The 17423-nt window shown below is 43.7% G+C and overlaps 1 protein-coding gene across 1 annotated transcript in view; it reads right to left on the bottom strand.

Annotated features, from left to right (window-relative positions):
• Positions 1-2575: 2575 nt before the first annotated feature.
• Positions 2576-17423, bottom strand: part of snx20 (sorting nexin 20) — a gene marked incomplete at its 5' end in the record, with an annotated part of 32130 nt that continues 17282 nt past the window's right edge. The window contains one exon of the mRNA XM_070896935.1: positions 2576-3322. Within this exon, the coding sequence (XP_070753036.1) occupies positions 2651-3322 (672 nt within the window). The remainder of the gene's footprint in view (positions 3323-17423) is intronic.

The raw sequence follows: 17423 nt of genomic DNA, 5'->3' as shown, positions 1-17423 counted from the left end.
AGCAGATTCTTCATGAGGCCATACATTGGTGCCCCACAGACGGTGAGGAGGATCGCCCTTCGTTTGGCAGCGCTCTCTTCCCCATCTAGCTCGTTGGCCACAAAGTATTGGTCGAGTTGCTTCACAAAGGTTTCCCAATCATCTCCCTCCAAAAATTTCTCCAGGATGCCCACTGTTCTCTGCATCTTTGGGTTCGCTATCTGTATCTCTTCACCAGTTGTTGTGTATGGAGAAAGAGTCAGACTGAACGCTGTGAGCTCAAAGTAAAATGTGATCTTCGTCTTTTATTGCAGGTCTCCAGAGTGCCTCTCCAACCTGTGAAGCCTCCTTAAATACCTGTGCTCCCATGGGATTATGGGATCCCTTTGGACTCCAGTGGATGAGCCCTCTGGTGGCTGTACAGAGTAAATACAAGTCCACATATATAACACTCCTCACACTTGGATTTTAGTGTAGAGTGGAGGGAGCAAGGTCAAAGCTTTAAGGAGGGGTGGGGGGGTTGGGTCATAGAAATAGAAGTCTGGCCTTACTCTTAAATCCCTTTCAAATTCAGCCATTTTGACACCATTCCTATGTGCATTACTTTGTACTTGTTTATTAAGTATAATCCATCACACTTCTGCTCACATACATATTGTGTCCTATTTATTTTTTAATTCCTGATAAGCCTTCTCAGATTTAACTTCTTATCCAGTCTGGTAGTCTCTGTGAATCTGAACAATTTATATTTAGCTACTGACTACAAGTAGGTACAATAAATTGAAAACAGTAAGGACACTCCACTGGGCATTTACCAAACCCCAACCCCAGTCCCACCCTTGTAACAAGTATCTGTAATTTATTTTCCATTTATGGGTTTTACTTTGAGTCCACATCACTTTAGCCTTCCATTCAAAACTTGTCAAACTTTGCCTTTTGAAAGCACATTAATTCATAGGGCAGGTGACCAAAAGAAGTATGTTTTAAATAGTGTCTTGAAGGAGGAAAGAGAGGTAGAGAGGCAGAGAGGTTTAGGCAGAGAATTCCAGAGCTTGGGGCTTAGGCAACAGAAGGCACGGCCACCAATAGTTGAGCAATTATAATCTGGGATGCTCAAGAGGGCAGAATTAGAGGTGTGCAGACATCTGAGTGCACACAGACTAATTGGGGCATCCCCTACTTTTGCTAAAATCAACCAACTCAACTCATATCCGGGAACAAACCTGGAACCGCCTGGTCTGTATGACTCGATAACATACCATCCATGTATTTAACCACTAAGCTAGTAGGAGAGCTGTGCATGTGTGCATATAGCCAAATTTATGTTTGATGCAAATATTTGTAATTTGGACCCAATACTAAAAGCTACATAATTCATGATTATTGAAGGCCTTCCAATCTACCAAGATGATAAATTTGGTTTAGTGCAGGATTTAATCCTAGTAACAATACCATAAACATAATTTTATATTTATTTTGTACAGTGTTTGCAACTGCAGAAAAATTGTTTGAATTGCTGTAAAAAAGGGTCCTGCCTCCAATAATTCAAGCTCCTCAAAATGTTGGCAGTTGACTGACACTATTGATAAATGTCATGGCTCTAAAGCATGTCCTGTAGAAACATCATATACCAAGAGACAGTAAGAGACAGCATTTATTACAGTCCATTGTCAATGTAGTACACGTGGAATCAAAATTCATATTCTGTCACAAACTTCTGAAAGTTATATGCTTGAAATGTAAAACTATTTCAACAGCCCAGGTTCTTGCACATTTAAAATGGTTAGTCGAAAGCATTGTTTCACCATGATCAGAGCAGCCAGTGCCTCCTGGCTTGCTTTGGAAGTATTAATCCTGAGCTGCAGGAGTGACAATCCATGCACATAACAGGATTGTCCATTATGTATCTAGATATCCAATTAACTGGTTTAATCTGTGTAGAATTTGAGCTGTTTTTGTAATTTTACAGAGGAAAGAACTACAGAGATTTAATAAAGTGGAATTCTGTTACATTCAATAGGCCACCATTGAAATAAACACTTCTGACTTTAATCAGGTTTGGATGTAACAGCACTGAAGTCAGGGACAGCTGGTATTTCATGCTGATTTAGGTCATGATTTCATTCATGGGGTAAGACGGTGTGTGATAGTTGGAGGGGTTAAAAATAGCCATTAGAGCATTTGCTTTAATGGCTAGTTTTGTTTAAAGATCATGTTTGATCAAGAGTTCACGGCTTGCAAACCAGAAATTGCTCATTACAAAGCCAAACATTGGTCAGTATTATCTACTTGCCCACTAAATGATCAGGGAGCTCAACAAGATGCGCTTGTATTTCTTTTAAACTACTAAGCAGAGAATCTGGATTATAGATCATCCCAGAGAGAGGCCATGTAAGGAGAAGCTGCAGATTTTACAGATAATGCACCCTATCGATTTCAGGTGATCTTATACTTGTTGGTATCTATATTATATATATGACTTAAATTATTTATCAAGATTTTTGTTGGAAAATTACCCTAGTTTTGATGGAATTGACTGCACATTGTAGAAAATAAAAAAAAAAATAAAATGCACAAAAAATATGTTAGCAGAAATGTGGCAATAACCTTTTTGGCAATTCAGTTAACTGCTCAAAAACCTTTCTTTTTGGGGGAGATGGGGCCATCAGGCTTATTGTACGTATTCCCGCACTACTAGCTCTTTCAGTGAAGGCAGATTGCTTTGGCTTCCGTGTCGTTCCTCGAGCTCGGTCACCTTGCGTTGGAGGTGCTGCATATTCTTGCCCAGCTCATTACCTAGAGTAATCTGAACCTTCAGCAAAGGGATAAGGTATTTGTGGCGACTGTAGTTATGCAAAATAAGCCCACCTTTCTCGCAAAATTGGTAGGCCCCATCTATATTACCCAAATCTCTGCAGCACACACTGATAGCGCTGAGTGCAAGAACAAGCCGATCATAGCAACGCATGTACAGTTTTTCCTGCAAGCTAAGTACATTCAGAAGAATATTCAAAGCTCTGGTATACTGTCCGCTTCTAAGGCACCCGTATCCTTCTCGCACCTCTGGCAGGAAAAAGAACTCAATAAATTCATCAGATTCACGCACATCTTTGATCGCATACAACTGTCTTAAATAGTCCGTGAATGCCAATTTGCGTTCAGCAATTTTTTCCGGCAAAAAGTTCCCAGCCATGATTTTCTTTGGAAAAGTAATTTCTTCTATCTCTTCTTTAAAATTCTTCAAGATGTTTTTATGTAATTTTTCAAAGTCCGAGTATCGCCGTTCAATATAAGCTTGGCTGCCATCATAGGTGCCAGATTTTATCACCACTACTTTGTACATCTGGGGAGGAAAAAAAATACTGATCAGAATAGTTGTGAGTAATTTCAACCAATGCCAGGTGTTTGATTCGAAAATAAAGAGATGCCACGAATACCCTTACAATGGCTAAAGGTGAGTCAAAGATTTCAGCTCAGAGGGTACAATTCTCTTTTCTTTGCTAGCTTTGACATTGACCAATTTGCTGTAGCACAAAGCAACATTGGGATTCTGTTCGACAGCATAGCACCTTTTGAGAGTTTCAGATCCTTTCTTACATAAATACAATTCAGAAGCTCTACCCCACTGAGGTCTGTGGGATTTGTGTTATTAATTAAGGACTGTGTTTTCCTCCCTCGCTAATTTTAGCACAAAAATGGATGTGAATATAAAGCAGGGAACAGAATTAGCAAGTGGAGGAAAATATTTCCCCAAGGGCACTATTCCAATCTGCAATCTGAGCAAAGACCAAACTAAGAAACGGATTTAAAAAAAATAGATTTCCCACACTTTCTTCCACCAGCACAGTTATGGATTTCTGCAAATATTGTACTTTTGCCTGGGGAGGAATAGAAGAATCACAAACATGGTGGAAACGTCTAGAATTGGAAACATCCAGAATTCAAACGGGATGGCAAAGAAATTGCAGTAATACATCACATTGGTATAGTCAGATGGCAATGGAACACAGCTCTGGAAGGCAAAAACAGTGGACCAATAGGAAGTTGTTGGCATATTAATGAAGGAGGTCTACAAATGAGCTATAAAGTGAGATGTAACGATCATGTAGCAGCACATACACTAAGAATACTGTTTAATTTTCTGTTGGAAATTTACACACAACATTGCAAGATTAGTCATCCTGATAGCACAATCCTGTCAGGAGGAAAATGCAATATTTGTGGATTTCTCTGATAGGAATATCATAGTTCAGTGTGAAATGAAGCAAAGCGTTTTACAGAGTTTTTGTATTGTAATTAGACACAATGTGAATGTTTTAAACAAAAAATTATGATTTCTACTTTTTGACAATGATGAGAGCCTTTGGTAGCTTGGTGACTAGAAGAATAACGTTAGCATCGAATGGGCTAGATTACCCACTCGTTCAGAGTTGATGGGTGGAAAGTCAAGGGTTAAATCCTGTTGTAAATGTTCTTTTTAAAAAGTAGTATCAAAAACATATCTGTGGCAAGTTGAAAATTGAGCGTGGAGTTACAATGACACTGACATTGAGGAGAGGAGTTATTTTCATTTGGACTGCAGAATATGCTAGCATCAAACAGGGACATAAATCTGCATTTGTCACAGGGTGACCCCATCTAATAACACTTGTCAGCAGCCAGTCTTCCATGACAAAATGTGGGCCATGAGTCATAGCAGCACCTACTGAGGTCATTATACACATTTCCCTTTGAGTCCTCTAGCAGCAATATATCAAACATAAGGGTTCTATTGCAGCTGGCTTTCCTAATGTCCTGGGAAAAATCAGTTGCACATAAGTAGCCCTTCATGTACCTTGTGGGATTGAACCAGTTTCTCATAATTCAAACCAGCTGGTCTTAGATATATAGGTTGCATGTTGTGATTTGGGTAAAATTACAAGTCCGGTTGCCAAAGCTCCACAGATTTAGATTTGACGTTGGGTGATTTTCAACTGGAGCGCGCATTTGGCGGGAGGTGGGTGCACTACGTCTGCCCTATGGCTCCAGTGAGAGGCCCAAACCATTTTTATGGTAGGGCCTCATCTAAATATTTTGGGTGAGCTGCTGAAGGTTTAGAAGCTCATTGGACAGGCTCACCTGAAAGTGTGCTGTTTGTACCCAATCTTTTCAAGGTCAGCCCATTATCTTTGTTCAAGTGCAGATTTTGACAGTGAAGGGAACACACTAATCATGAGAGAGAAATTTAAAGGGATAGAAACAATTATAGGAAAATGACAGAATAGGGTGACAAAAATTCTGAACGATTTAGAAAGGTTCAAAAGGCTTCTCAGCTTTTGCCGAAACGAAAGGAGAAGGAACTAAGAAACAACAGGCAGAAATTCAGGAAAAGGAAACCTAGGTGGAAGGTATGATTTGCAGGCTAGTGACAGTGCGGCCTAGCACTCAACTCCCTACTGTGGCTACTGAAGTGGGCTAGTTGGTACAGGAGTCGCTTACAAGGAGGGTTACTCTCTTTGTTGCTCCATACCATTATCCCCATAGGTCAGCACTGCAGCATGCTTGCAAGAAGGTGGACCCCACACCAGAATGATATGGAAATTGGCTGTGCCATTCCTATGTTTAATGGAGCCCTTGAGCCTATGGCACAACTCTGCATCTATCTCTCTTTGACGCAGACCTTACAGTCATTACCAGTTGTGTTCAATAATGCCTGCATATATGATTGGTAGTATTTTGGTGGGTGTGGACAATCAGGCTACACTTGCTGATCACCCTGGTAGGTCGCCTTTCATGCAGTTCAACTGAAAGCATAACACATCATTCTGAAGAAGCATCCAACATAACTGTGAGTTAGATATTCACATTTCTCAGTGCCATGAAGTCTGCTGTCCCAACATTATTGTGTAGTTTACTTTGCTTTAATACTGCAGTTTGCAGGTGAAAATACTGGGGCTTGAGATGTGGATGCACCACCACAAATCACAGTTGAAAAAGCATGTTTATAGCAGAAGGTGGTCTTGCAGCAATAAGAGTGGACACTGGCTGTAGCAACAAAGCAGCTGAGGAAAAAACCTCTGCCAAAAAAGGAATGAGTGCAGTCCCACAAAGTGGATAACAGAGAGGTGTTGGAGGTGAATGGCATGTCAAACACTCCAGCAGGGTCAAGGAGGACAGGGACGCATAGCGCATCATAGACACAGAAGATGAAGCAGTACTCGGTAAAGTAATGGGAGTAAAGGTGGACAAGTCCCCTGAACCTGATGGCTTACATCCTAGGGTTTTAAAAGAAGTGGCTGTGGTGCTAGTGGATGCATTGATTGTAATCTACCAAAATTCCCTGGATTCTGGGACAGTCCCAGCGGATTGGAAAACTGCAAATGTAACACCACTATTTAAAAAAGGAGGCAGACAGAAAGCAGGAAACTATAGACCAGTTTGCCTAACATCTGTCATTGGGAAAATGATGGAGTCCATTATTAAGGAAGCAGTAGCGGGACATTTGGAAAAACATAATTAAATCAAGCAAAGTCAGCATGGTTTTATGAAAGGGAAATCATGTTTGACAAATTTGCTGGAGTTCTTTGAGGATGGAACGAGCAGGGTGGACAAGAGGGAACCAGTGGATGTGGTGTATTTGGACTTCCAGAAGGCATTTGATAAGGTGCCACATCAAAGATTACTGCACAAGATAAAAGTCCACGGGGTTGGGGGTAATATATTAGCAGGGATAGAGGATTGGTTAACTAACAGAAAATAGAGAGTCGGGATAAATGGGTCATTTTCCGGTTGGCAAACAGCGACTAGTGGGGTGCCGCAGGGATCGGTGCTGGGTCCTCAACTATTTACAATCTATATCAATGACTTGGATGAAGGGACCGAGTGTAATGTAGCCAAGTTTGCTGATGATACAAAGACGGGTGGGAAAGCAAATTGTGAGGACACAAAAAATCTGCAAAGGGATATAGACAGGCTAACTGAGTGGGAAAACATTTGGTAGATGGCGTTTAATGTGGGAAAATGTGAGGTTATCCACTTTGGCAGAAAAAATAGAAAGCAAATTATAATTTAAATGGAGAAAAATTGCAAAGTGCTGCAGTACAGAAAGACCTGGGAGTCCTTGTCCATGAAACACAAAAAGTTAGTATGCAGGTACAGCAAGTAATCAGGAAGGCAAATGGAATGTTGGCCTTTATTGCAAGGGGGATGGAGTATAAAAGCAGAGAAGTCCTGCTACAACTGTACAGGATATTGGCGAGGCCAAACCTAGAGCACTGCATACAGTTTTGGCCTCCATATTTAAGGAAGGACATACTTGCATTGGAGGCTGTTCAGAGAAGGTTCACAAGGTTAATTTTGGACATGAAGGGGTTGACTTATGAAGATAAGTTGAGTAGGTTGGGCCTATACACATTAGAATTCAGAAGAATGAGAGGTGATCTTATCGAAAAATATAAGATAATGAGGGGGCTCGACAAGGTGGATGCAGAGAGGATATTTCCACTCATAGGGGAAACTAAAACTAGGGGACATAGTCTCAGAATAAGGGGCTGCCATTTAAAACTGAGATGAGGAGGAATTTCTTCCTTCAGACGGTTGTAAATGTGTGGAATTCTCTGTCCCAGAGAGCTGTGGAAGATGGGCCATTGAATATATTTAAGGCAGAGATAGACAAATTTTTGAGCGATAAGGGAATAAAGGGTTATGAGAAGTGGGCAGGGAAGTGGAGCCGAGTCCGTGATCAGATCAGCCATGATCTTATTAAATGGCAGAGCAGGCTCGAGAGGCTAGGTGGCCTACTCCTGCTCCTATTTTTTATGTTCTTATGTCATTCATAACTTTGGTCAGGGCTGCTTCAGTGCTGTGAGAAAGATGGAAGACAAATTGGAGAGATTTAATTGGAGTATAGTCCAAAGCCATGCAACCCAGTGGTGCCAATATATACTACTTGTGTGCATCTGCTAACACATTGTGTGGCTGGACTCTTGGTCCTGTACAAGTTTATGATTGCAGTTGCATCACAGAAAGTCAAGTGAGAGATACAGTGGCCGAAATTCAGGTGCACCAGAAAGCTGGGGCACCTATGAGTTTTTAGCTGTCACTTACCGCTGGAACTCTTGGTGCGGTGGCTAGATCCATTTTCAGGACTTTGAATTTTTTTCAAAGTCCTACAGGAAATGGATCATAATGGGGGCAGGCCTTAGACTCAAAGCCAGGCTGACTGGCTGAAAATGGGTCAGTAGGGCTGTCCACCGCTGTCAATCAACGTGGTGACGTCACAGTGCATGTGCGTCACCACGCTCTCTCCCCTCTGTTAAAGGGGAGAGATTCGAGCATTTTTTTAACTTTGGCCACCAGGGAGGGTTTCGGCCGGGCCAGTGGCCTGGCACGCAAGAAGGTGTGCCAGGTTGCCCGCAAAGTTGGCCGGCAAAAATGTTTGCATTACAGCCATGGCAGTGGGCCCTCCCCTTTAAGGATGGCCACACTGCCGGCCGCACTCATCTTCAGAGGGTGCACCGGCAGCAAAACCTGCTGGGGGTACTGCGCGGTGGGGGATCGCGCATGGAGGTGAAAATGCCTGGTAATATTTTTTTAATTGATTTTATTAGCCATGCATCTACTTGGGCGGGATGGGGTTCAGGCCGAAAAATCCCCGACCAGAATTTTAATCGGGTCGGCCTGTTGACCCCAAAGCGGCATGTTATATATGCACGTCAATGATGTACTGTAACACAAGACCTGAATGTACCTTCACCCTGTATATACCATACCTGTACACCAGAGGGTGCTGCTGCTGGAGACCTACACTGCAGGTAACCAAGTATAAAATGGAGCTCACCTCTTGGTGTCCTCACTCCAGGAGCTGCAATAAAGGACCACAGTCTGTATAGTTCAAGTGCCATACCCCTGCCTTGTGGAGTCATTAACAGAGTGCTTGCATATACAATAACTGGCGACGAGGTTATGAATTTCCACGCACAACATTTCTAATCTCAGCAACTTCCAACAATTCGCTGATGGGGAAGATTGGGATGCCTTTGTGGAAAGGCTAGAACACTTTTTCATCGCGAACGACCTGGCTGGGGACTCACTGATCTCGCTGGCGAACAAGCGCAGGGCCATCCTGCTCAGCAGTTGTGGGTCCACTATTCATGGCCTTGTCAGGGACCTGCTAGCCCCAGCGAAGGCGACAACCTAGAGCTATATGGAGCTCATAACTTTAATACAAGAACAACTTAAACCCAAAGAGCATCTTCACAGCACTCACCGGTGGCCTGAAGGCCAAGAAATTGCTAAGTATGCTGCAGATCTAAGAATGTTGGTGCACCGTGTGCTTTTGGCGACCACCTCACCGAAGCACTAAGGGACATTTTCATTATTGGAATCGGCCATGAGGGCCTCCTCCATAAACTGCTCTCTGCGGACACTACGGTCACCCTGCAGAAGGCAATCAAAGTGAGCCAGGTTTTCATGATTTTGGTCTGCGACTCCAAACAAATGATGACCCACACCCAGGACTCTAAACTGATGAGCACAGTGAACAGAATAGCGACTTTCAGAGGCAAGAATGCTGCCCCGAGTCCCGCAAGCCTGAGTCCACCACATGGGGCCAACCAGCTATCCACTTGCTGGCGCTGTAGAGGAAACCACAGGGCCCACCAGTGCCGATACAAAGACTATACCTGAAAAGGCTGCAATGTGAAAGGTCACCTTCAGTGAATGTGTAGAAAAAGTTTTACTCGCCGAGTCACTAAAGAGTTGGCCGATCACCTGGGCTCCGAAACTGATGAAGACGAAGCTGCTCATCTCCTGGAAGAAGAGTACGGAATATATACCTGCTCTACCGAGAGTTCCCCATGGAAATTGGAAGTGGAAATCAACGGGGTTCCAGTTTCGATGGAGATCGACACAGGGGCGAGCCAATCGCTGATGAGTCAGACGGCCTTTGAGAAACTCTGGAACAATCCCGCTGAACGACCAAAACTGTCCTCAATCCAGGCAAAGCTGCTCACCTACACAAAAGGCACCATCCTAGTCGTTGGCAGCGTAGATGTCCAGGTATCCCATGGTGGTGCGATGTACAAGCTCCCCTTGTGGATCGTTGCCGGTGATGGTCCAGCGTTGTTAGGAAGAAGTTGGATGAAGCAAGTCCAAATTGGTCGGAGCGACGACGGCCTCCGGGCCCCAGCAATCGACATCCTACGCGGCCCCAAACTTGGATCCACCGCAGCACCTAGAAATCAGCTCAACTGTGTGGCGACAACACAGACTGCACAATACTGCGGCGAGATGATCCAACTCGAACGGCCCGACCTCACCTTCCGGGCCGTGGCAGAACTCCGAGGGAAGAAGATCGGTGTAGAAGGTAGATTCTTGGCGTCCATGGCCGAACCTGGGGGGGAAAAGGATCACCACAGCCTACCTCGAGGAGAGAGAGAAGATGGCGGCCGCACCACGAGGCGAAGCACCTGGAATCAAAGTGGCCGCGACCAGACCACAAGGGGCAGCGTTGGAGGAGCAACACGTGGCATCGAGCGGCGAACCAGATTGGGGTAAAGATTGCAAGGCCCTCTTAAAGGAGACCGGCAACCCAAAGCAATTAAAGGGACAGTTTCACTCTAGGCACAGTGATGCCAGTGATATTAAAGTTAAAAGTGCAGTAAATGAATGCAGGTATACAAATGTAATGTTAAATGGTGATGCCGGAAAAACTAATGGGAAAAATGTAATGAATGCTTCTAAAAGTGATGTTAGTAACAAGTATGTACCATTGAATAGTGATGCCAGAAATGCTGTGATAAATGTAACCCTGTATAGAGATACTGATACACAAGAAAGCGTTGTAAGTGCAAAATGTGAAAATGTGAAGACAGATAACAGTGTAGAGTCAACTAGTTGCGATCGGAGCCAATGTGTCATGCATGTAAAAGGTAGAAAGATAAAGGACACCAGGTACTACAGGTGTAATGTCAATGCCAGAGGAAACCCCCTGTGGGAGACCCCCAGGTCCAGCGGACTACCTGACCATGTAGCCTGAGCTTTTGGGACCAATGTGATGCCCCAGGAAGGGCTCACATACACCCAGTGGGAGCAGACCCACTGCAGGGAAAGCGGTCAATGGGCAACACTACTAATCACCTCCCCATGTCATGGCAATAAGGACTTGGGAAAGGCTTAGGGGGGAGTGTTGTTATGTATGCATGTCAATGATGTACTGTAACACTAGACCTGAATGTACCTTCACCCTGTATATACCATACCTGTACACCAGAGGGTGCTGCTGCTAGAGACCTAAGGGTCACCTGTACACTGCAGGTAACCCAGTATAAAAGGGAGCTCACCTCTTGGTGTCCTCACTCTATGAGCTGCAATAAAGGACTACAGTCTGTACAGTTCAAGTGCCATACCCCTGCATCGTGAAATCATTAACAGAGTGCTTGCATATACAATTCGGCAGACATTCGATTTTTAGGAATGGTCGACGCAAACGGGTTTCTTTAAGATCCTGAATTTCTGCCCCGCAGTGTCTGCACTTCAACGTTCAATATCACTTCAAAAACCTACATTGAATGCCTACAGCAAAATTTCATGCCTGCTTCTCCTAAACAATCGATTTATGCAGAAGTTCAAATCTGAAGTTAACAATAACAACAAATTGTATTTATATAGTGTCTTTAATGTAGTAAAACATCCCAAGGCAATTCAAAAAATTTGCCGTCAGGCCACATAAGGAGAAATTAGTGCAGAAGACCAAAAGCTTGGTCAAAGAGGTAGGTTTAAAGGAGCGTCATGAAGGTGGAAAGAGAGGTATAGCGGAGAGGTTTAGGCAAGGAATTCCAGAGCTTGGGGCCAGGGCCTAGGTAACAGAAGGCACGGCCACCAATGGTTGAGCAATTATAATCAGAGATGCTCAAGAGCACAGAATTAGAGGAGCGCAGATATCTCGGTTGGGGATGGGGGAGGCGGGGTGGGGGGGGTGTGGGGGGTGGGACTGGAGGAGATTACAGAGATAAGGAGGGGTGAGGCCATGGAAGGATTTGAAAATAAGGGCAAGAATTTTGAAATCGAGACATTGCTTAACTGGGAGCCAATGTAGGTGAGTGAGCACAGGGGTGATGGGTGAGTGGGACTTGGACTGAGGAAGGATACGGGCAGCCAAATTCATTTGATGCATCAAAATTGTTAGATGATATATGTGGAACACAAGAACATAAGAATTAGGAGCAGGAGTAGGCTGCCATACGCCTCTCGAGCCTGTTCCGCCATTCAATAAGATCATTACTGATCTTCGATCTCAACTCTACTTTCCCGCCTGATCGCCATATCCCTTGATTCCCCTAGTGTCCAAATATCTATCTATTTCAACCTTGAATATACTCAATGATTCAGCATCCACAGCCCTTTGGGGTACATAAGAACATAAGAATCTGGAGCAGGAGTAGACCATTCGGCCCCTCGAGCCTGCTCCGCCATTTAATAATATCATGGCTGATCTGATTTTGGGCTCCGCTCCACTTCACTGCTCGCTCCCCATAACCCTTTATTCCTTTATCGCTCAAAAATCTGTCTATCTCCGCCTTAAATATATTCAATCACCCAGACTCCACAACTCTCTGGGCAGAGAATTCCATAGATTTACAACCCTCTGAGAAAAGAAATTCCTCCTCATTTCAGTTCTAAATGGGCGACCCCTTATTCTTAAACTATACCCCCTACTTCTGGATTCCCCCACAAGTGGAAACATCCTCTCTGCAACTGCCTTGTCGAACCCCCTCATTATCTAATATGTTTTAGTAAAATCACCTCTCATTCTTCTGAATTCCAATAAGTATAGACCCAACCTACAGATCCGTTCTTCATAAGTCAACCCCCTCATCTTCGGAATCAACCTAGTGAACCTTCTCTGAACTGCATCCAATGCAAGTGTATCCTTCCTTAAATACAGAGACCAAAACTGTACACAGTACTCTAGGTGTGGCCTTACCAATACCCTGTACAGTTGTAGCAGGACTTCACTGCTTTTAAACTCTATCCCGCTTGCAATAAAGGCCAACATTCCATTTGCCTTCCTGATTACTTGCTGTACCTGCATACTAACTTTTTGTGTTTCATGTGCCAGGATCCCCAGGTTCCTCTGAACTGCAGCATTTTGTAGTTTCTCTCCATTTAAATAATAATTTGCTTTTTTGTTTTTCCTGCCAAAGTGGATAACTTCACTTTCCCACATTATACTCCATCTGCCAAATGTTTGCCCACTCACTTAACCTGTCTATATCCCTTTGCAGATTTTTTGTGTCTCCTCCCAACTTGATTTCCCACCCATCTTTGTATCATCAGCAAACTTGACTACATTACACTTGGTCCCTTCATCCAAATCATTAATATAGATTGTAAATAGTTGAGGCCCCAGCACTGATCCCTGTGGCACGCCACTAGTTACCGTTTGCCAACCGGAAAATGACCCATTTATCCCCATTCTCTGTTTTCTGTTAGTTAGCCAATCCTCTATCCATGCTAATATATTATCGCCAACCCCTTGAGCTTTTATCTTGTGCAGTAACCTTTATGTGGCACCTTATCGAATGCCTTTTGGAAGTCCAAATACACCACATCCACTGGTTCCCCCTTATACTCATACTCCCTCAGCAAAGCCTCTTTCTTTGTTCTGTCTATATCATTGGTACCTACATGGACCATGACAACTGGATCTTCCCCCTCCCACTCCAAGTTCCTCTCCAGCCCAGAGGAGATGTCCTTAACCCTGGCACCGGGCAGACAACACAGCCTTCGGGACTCACGCTCTTGGCTGCAGAGAACAGTATATATCCCCCTAATGATACTGTCCCCTACCACTACAACATTTTTTTTTACTCCCTCCATTTGAATGGCCCCCTTTACCATGGTGCTGTGGTCAGTTTGCTCATTCTCCCTGCAGTCCTTGCTCTCGTCCAAACAGGGAGCAAGAATATCATACCTGTTGGACAAGAGCAAGGGCTGAGGCTCCTCCATCACTACCTCCTGGGCCCCCATAACTGCCTCACTCGTAGTCACACCCTCCTGTCCCTGACCATGGACCAAACTCGAATTAATTAATCTAAGGGGTGTGACTGCCACCTGGAACAGAGCATCCAGGTAATTCTCCCCCTCCCTGATATGTCGCAGTGTCCGCAGCTCGGACTCCAGCTCATCAACGCGGAGCTGAAGTTCCTCAAACTGAAGACACTTACTACAGATGTGGTTGCTGTGGACCTCAATGGGGTCAACCAACTCCCACATGCAATCTCAACTGTATTTCATTAATTAAGTTTTCACGTTTTGATTTTTAATCCCAACTCTTAATTTAAACCACTATCCAAGAAAAAGAGAGAAATACAGACCAACCAATCATTTACCTGCTTTCCTGTGATGTCTCACTTTGAATCTTTTTACTTCTTATCTTCAGTTGGTGCTGGTTGGGTTGGCTGTTTTTATCTCCCCTCCAATTGGTTGCAGCTCTTGCCCTGCAGAGTATTCCAAAGAACACCACCCTCTGAGTGAAGAAATTCCTCCTCATTTCAGTCTTAAATGGCCGACCCCTTATCCTGAGATTATGCCCCCTAGTCCGAGACACTCCAGCGAGAGGAAATGACTTCTCAACATCTACCCTGTCAATTCCCCTCAGAATATTATATGTTTCAATGAGATCACCTCTCATTCTTCCAAACTACAGAGAGTATAGGCCCAATCTATTTAATCTCTCCTCATAGGACAACTCTCTCATCCCAGGAATCAATCTACTAAACCTTCATTGCACCGCCTCCAAGGCAAGAATGTCCTGCCTCAGATAAGGAGACAAAAACGGTGCACAGTACTCCAGGTGCGGTCTCACCAAAGCTCTTGTACTCCAACATCCTTGCAATAAAGGCCAACATGCCATTTGCCTTCATAATTGCTTGCTGTACCTGTGTGCTAACTTTCAGTGTTTCCTGTACGAGGACACCTAAAATCTTTCTGAATACTAACAATGAATAGTTTCTCACCATTTAAAAAAGATTCTGTTTTTCTATTATTCCTACCAAAGTGAATAATGTCATATTTCCCCATATTATACTCCATCTGCCACTTTATTGCCCACTCACTTAACTGGTCTATATCCCTTTGCAGGCTTTTTGCGTCCTCCTCAAATGTAGTAATCTCTTGATTACTGCTGGTGCCACGCTCGAGTATAGAAATAGGAGGATAGAATAGATGAATGCATAGCTGGAGAAATGGTCTTCAGATTCTTCTGGCATTGGGACCGGTTCTGGGGGAGCTGCGACCTGTATAGGCTGGATGGGCTGCCCCTCAACAGGGCTGGAACCAATATTCTTGCGGGGAGGTTTGCTTGTGCTGTTGGGGAGGGTTTAAACTAATTTAGCAGGAGGATGGGCACCAAGATGTAACACTAGAAAGGGGAAATAAAGTGCAGAGAAATTACAGAGAGGTGCAAGAACTATAGGGTAGTAATAATGGGGGACTTCAACTGTCCTAATATAGACTGGGATCGTAATATTGTAAAGGACAGAGAAGGGGAAGAAATTTGGAAGTGAGTTCAGGAGATCTTCTTTGATCAGTAAGTTCCAACTCGATGAGGGAGGAGGCATTGTTGGATCTGGTTCTGGGGAATGAGATGGGTCAAGTGGAGCAAGTGTCAGTAGGTGAACATTTAGGAAACAGTGATCATAGTATTATAAGGTTTAGAGTAGCAATGGAAAAGGACAGGGAGCCATCTAGAGTAAAAATGTTTAACTGGGGCAAGGCCAATTTCAGTAGGATGAGAACGGATCTGGCCCGGGCAAACTAGAATCAAAGATTGGCAGGCAAAACTATAGTGGAACAGTGGGCTGCCTTTAAAGAGGAAATAGTTCGGGTACAGTTGAGGTACATTCCCACGAGTGGGAAAGGTAGAACAACTAAAGTCAGAGATCCCTGGATGATGAAACAGATAGAGAATATGATGAATTTGAAAAAGAGCGAGTATGACAGACGTCAGTTTGAAAATGCGTCTGAGAATCAGGCTAATAAGAGAGAGAGAGAGAGGAGTCAGAGAAGTAAAAATGAAAACAAGAGAGGCTATGAGAATAGAATGGCAGCTAACATAAAAGATAATCCACAAGTCTTTTATAGGCATATAAATAATAAAAGGGTAGTAAGGCCGGGGGGGGAGGGGGTGCGGTGGGGCCAATTAAGGACCAAAAAGGAGACCGATGAATCGAGGCAAAGGGTATGGCTGAGGCACTAAAAGAGTACTTTGCATCTGTCTTCACAAGAGGATGTTGCCATAGATATAGTAAAGGAAGAAGTGGTGGAGACACTTGATGGGATAAAAATTGATAAAGAAGAAGTATTAGAAAGGCTGGCTGTACTTAAAGTCGATAAATCACTAGGAGCGAATGGGATGCATCCTAGGATGCTGAGGGAATTGAGGAGGTACTGGCCATAATATTCCAAACCTCCTTAGATATGGGTGTGGTGCCAGAGGACTGGAGAATTGCAAACTTTACACCATTGTTCAAAAAATTGTGTAAAGATAGACCCAGCAACTACAGGCCAGTCAGTTTAACCTCTTTAGTGGGGAAGCTTTTAGAAACAGTAATCAAGGACAAAATTAACAGTCACTTAAATAGGGATGGATTCATTAAGGAAAGCCAGCAAGGATTTGTTAGAGGCAAATCGAGTTTAACCAACATGATCGAGTTTTTTTGATGAAGTAACAGCGAGGGTTGATGAGGGCAATGCGGTTGATGTAGTGTACATAGATTTCCAAAAGGCGTTTGACAAACTGCTCCATAATAGGTTTACCAGCAAAACTGAGGTCCATGGAATAAAAGGGACAGTGGCAGCATGGATACAAAATTGGCTAAGTGACAGGAAACAGAGAGTAGTGGTGAATGGTTGTTTTTCGGACTGGAGGAGGGTATACAGTGGTATTCCCTAAGGGTTGGTTTTACGGACCACTGCTTTTCTTAATATATATTAATGACTTGAGCATGGGTGTATAGTGCACAATTTCAAAATTTGCAGATGACACAAAACTTGGAATTATAGTGAACGGTCAGGAGACCGATGGACTTCAGGGAGACATCGACAGGCTGGTAAAATGGGCAGATGAAGTTTAACAGTGGCACATGGCAGGTGAAATTTAACTCAGAAAAGTGTGAAGTAATGCATTTTGGTAGAAATAATGAGGAGAAGACATATAAACGAAATGGTACAATCGTAAAGTGGGTGCACGAACAGAGAGACCTGGGGGTATGTGTGCATAAATCGTTGAAGGTGGTAGGGCAGATTGAGAAAGCAGTTAGAAAGGTTTAAGAAACCCTGGGCTTCATAAATCGAGGTATAGAGTACAAAAGTATGGAAATTATGATGAACCTGTATAAAACACTGGTTCGGCTGCAACTGGAGTATTGTGTCCAATTCTCTAAGGCCTTCACATCCTTAGG

Source organism: Pristiophorus japonicus, chromosome 13, assembly GCF_044704955.1.
Source record: "Pristiophorus japonicus isolate sPriJap1 chromosome 13, sPriJap1.hap1, whole genome shotgun sequence".
In the NCBI taxonomy this organism is placed as follows: Eukaryota; Metazoa; Chordata; class Chondrichthyes; family Pristiophoridae; genus Pristiophorus; species Pristiophorus japonicus.
Note: the sequence above shows the minus strand (reverse complement) of the source record. Positions and strands in the feature narration are given on the sequence as shown.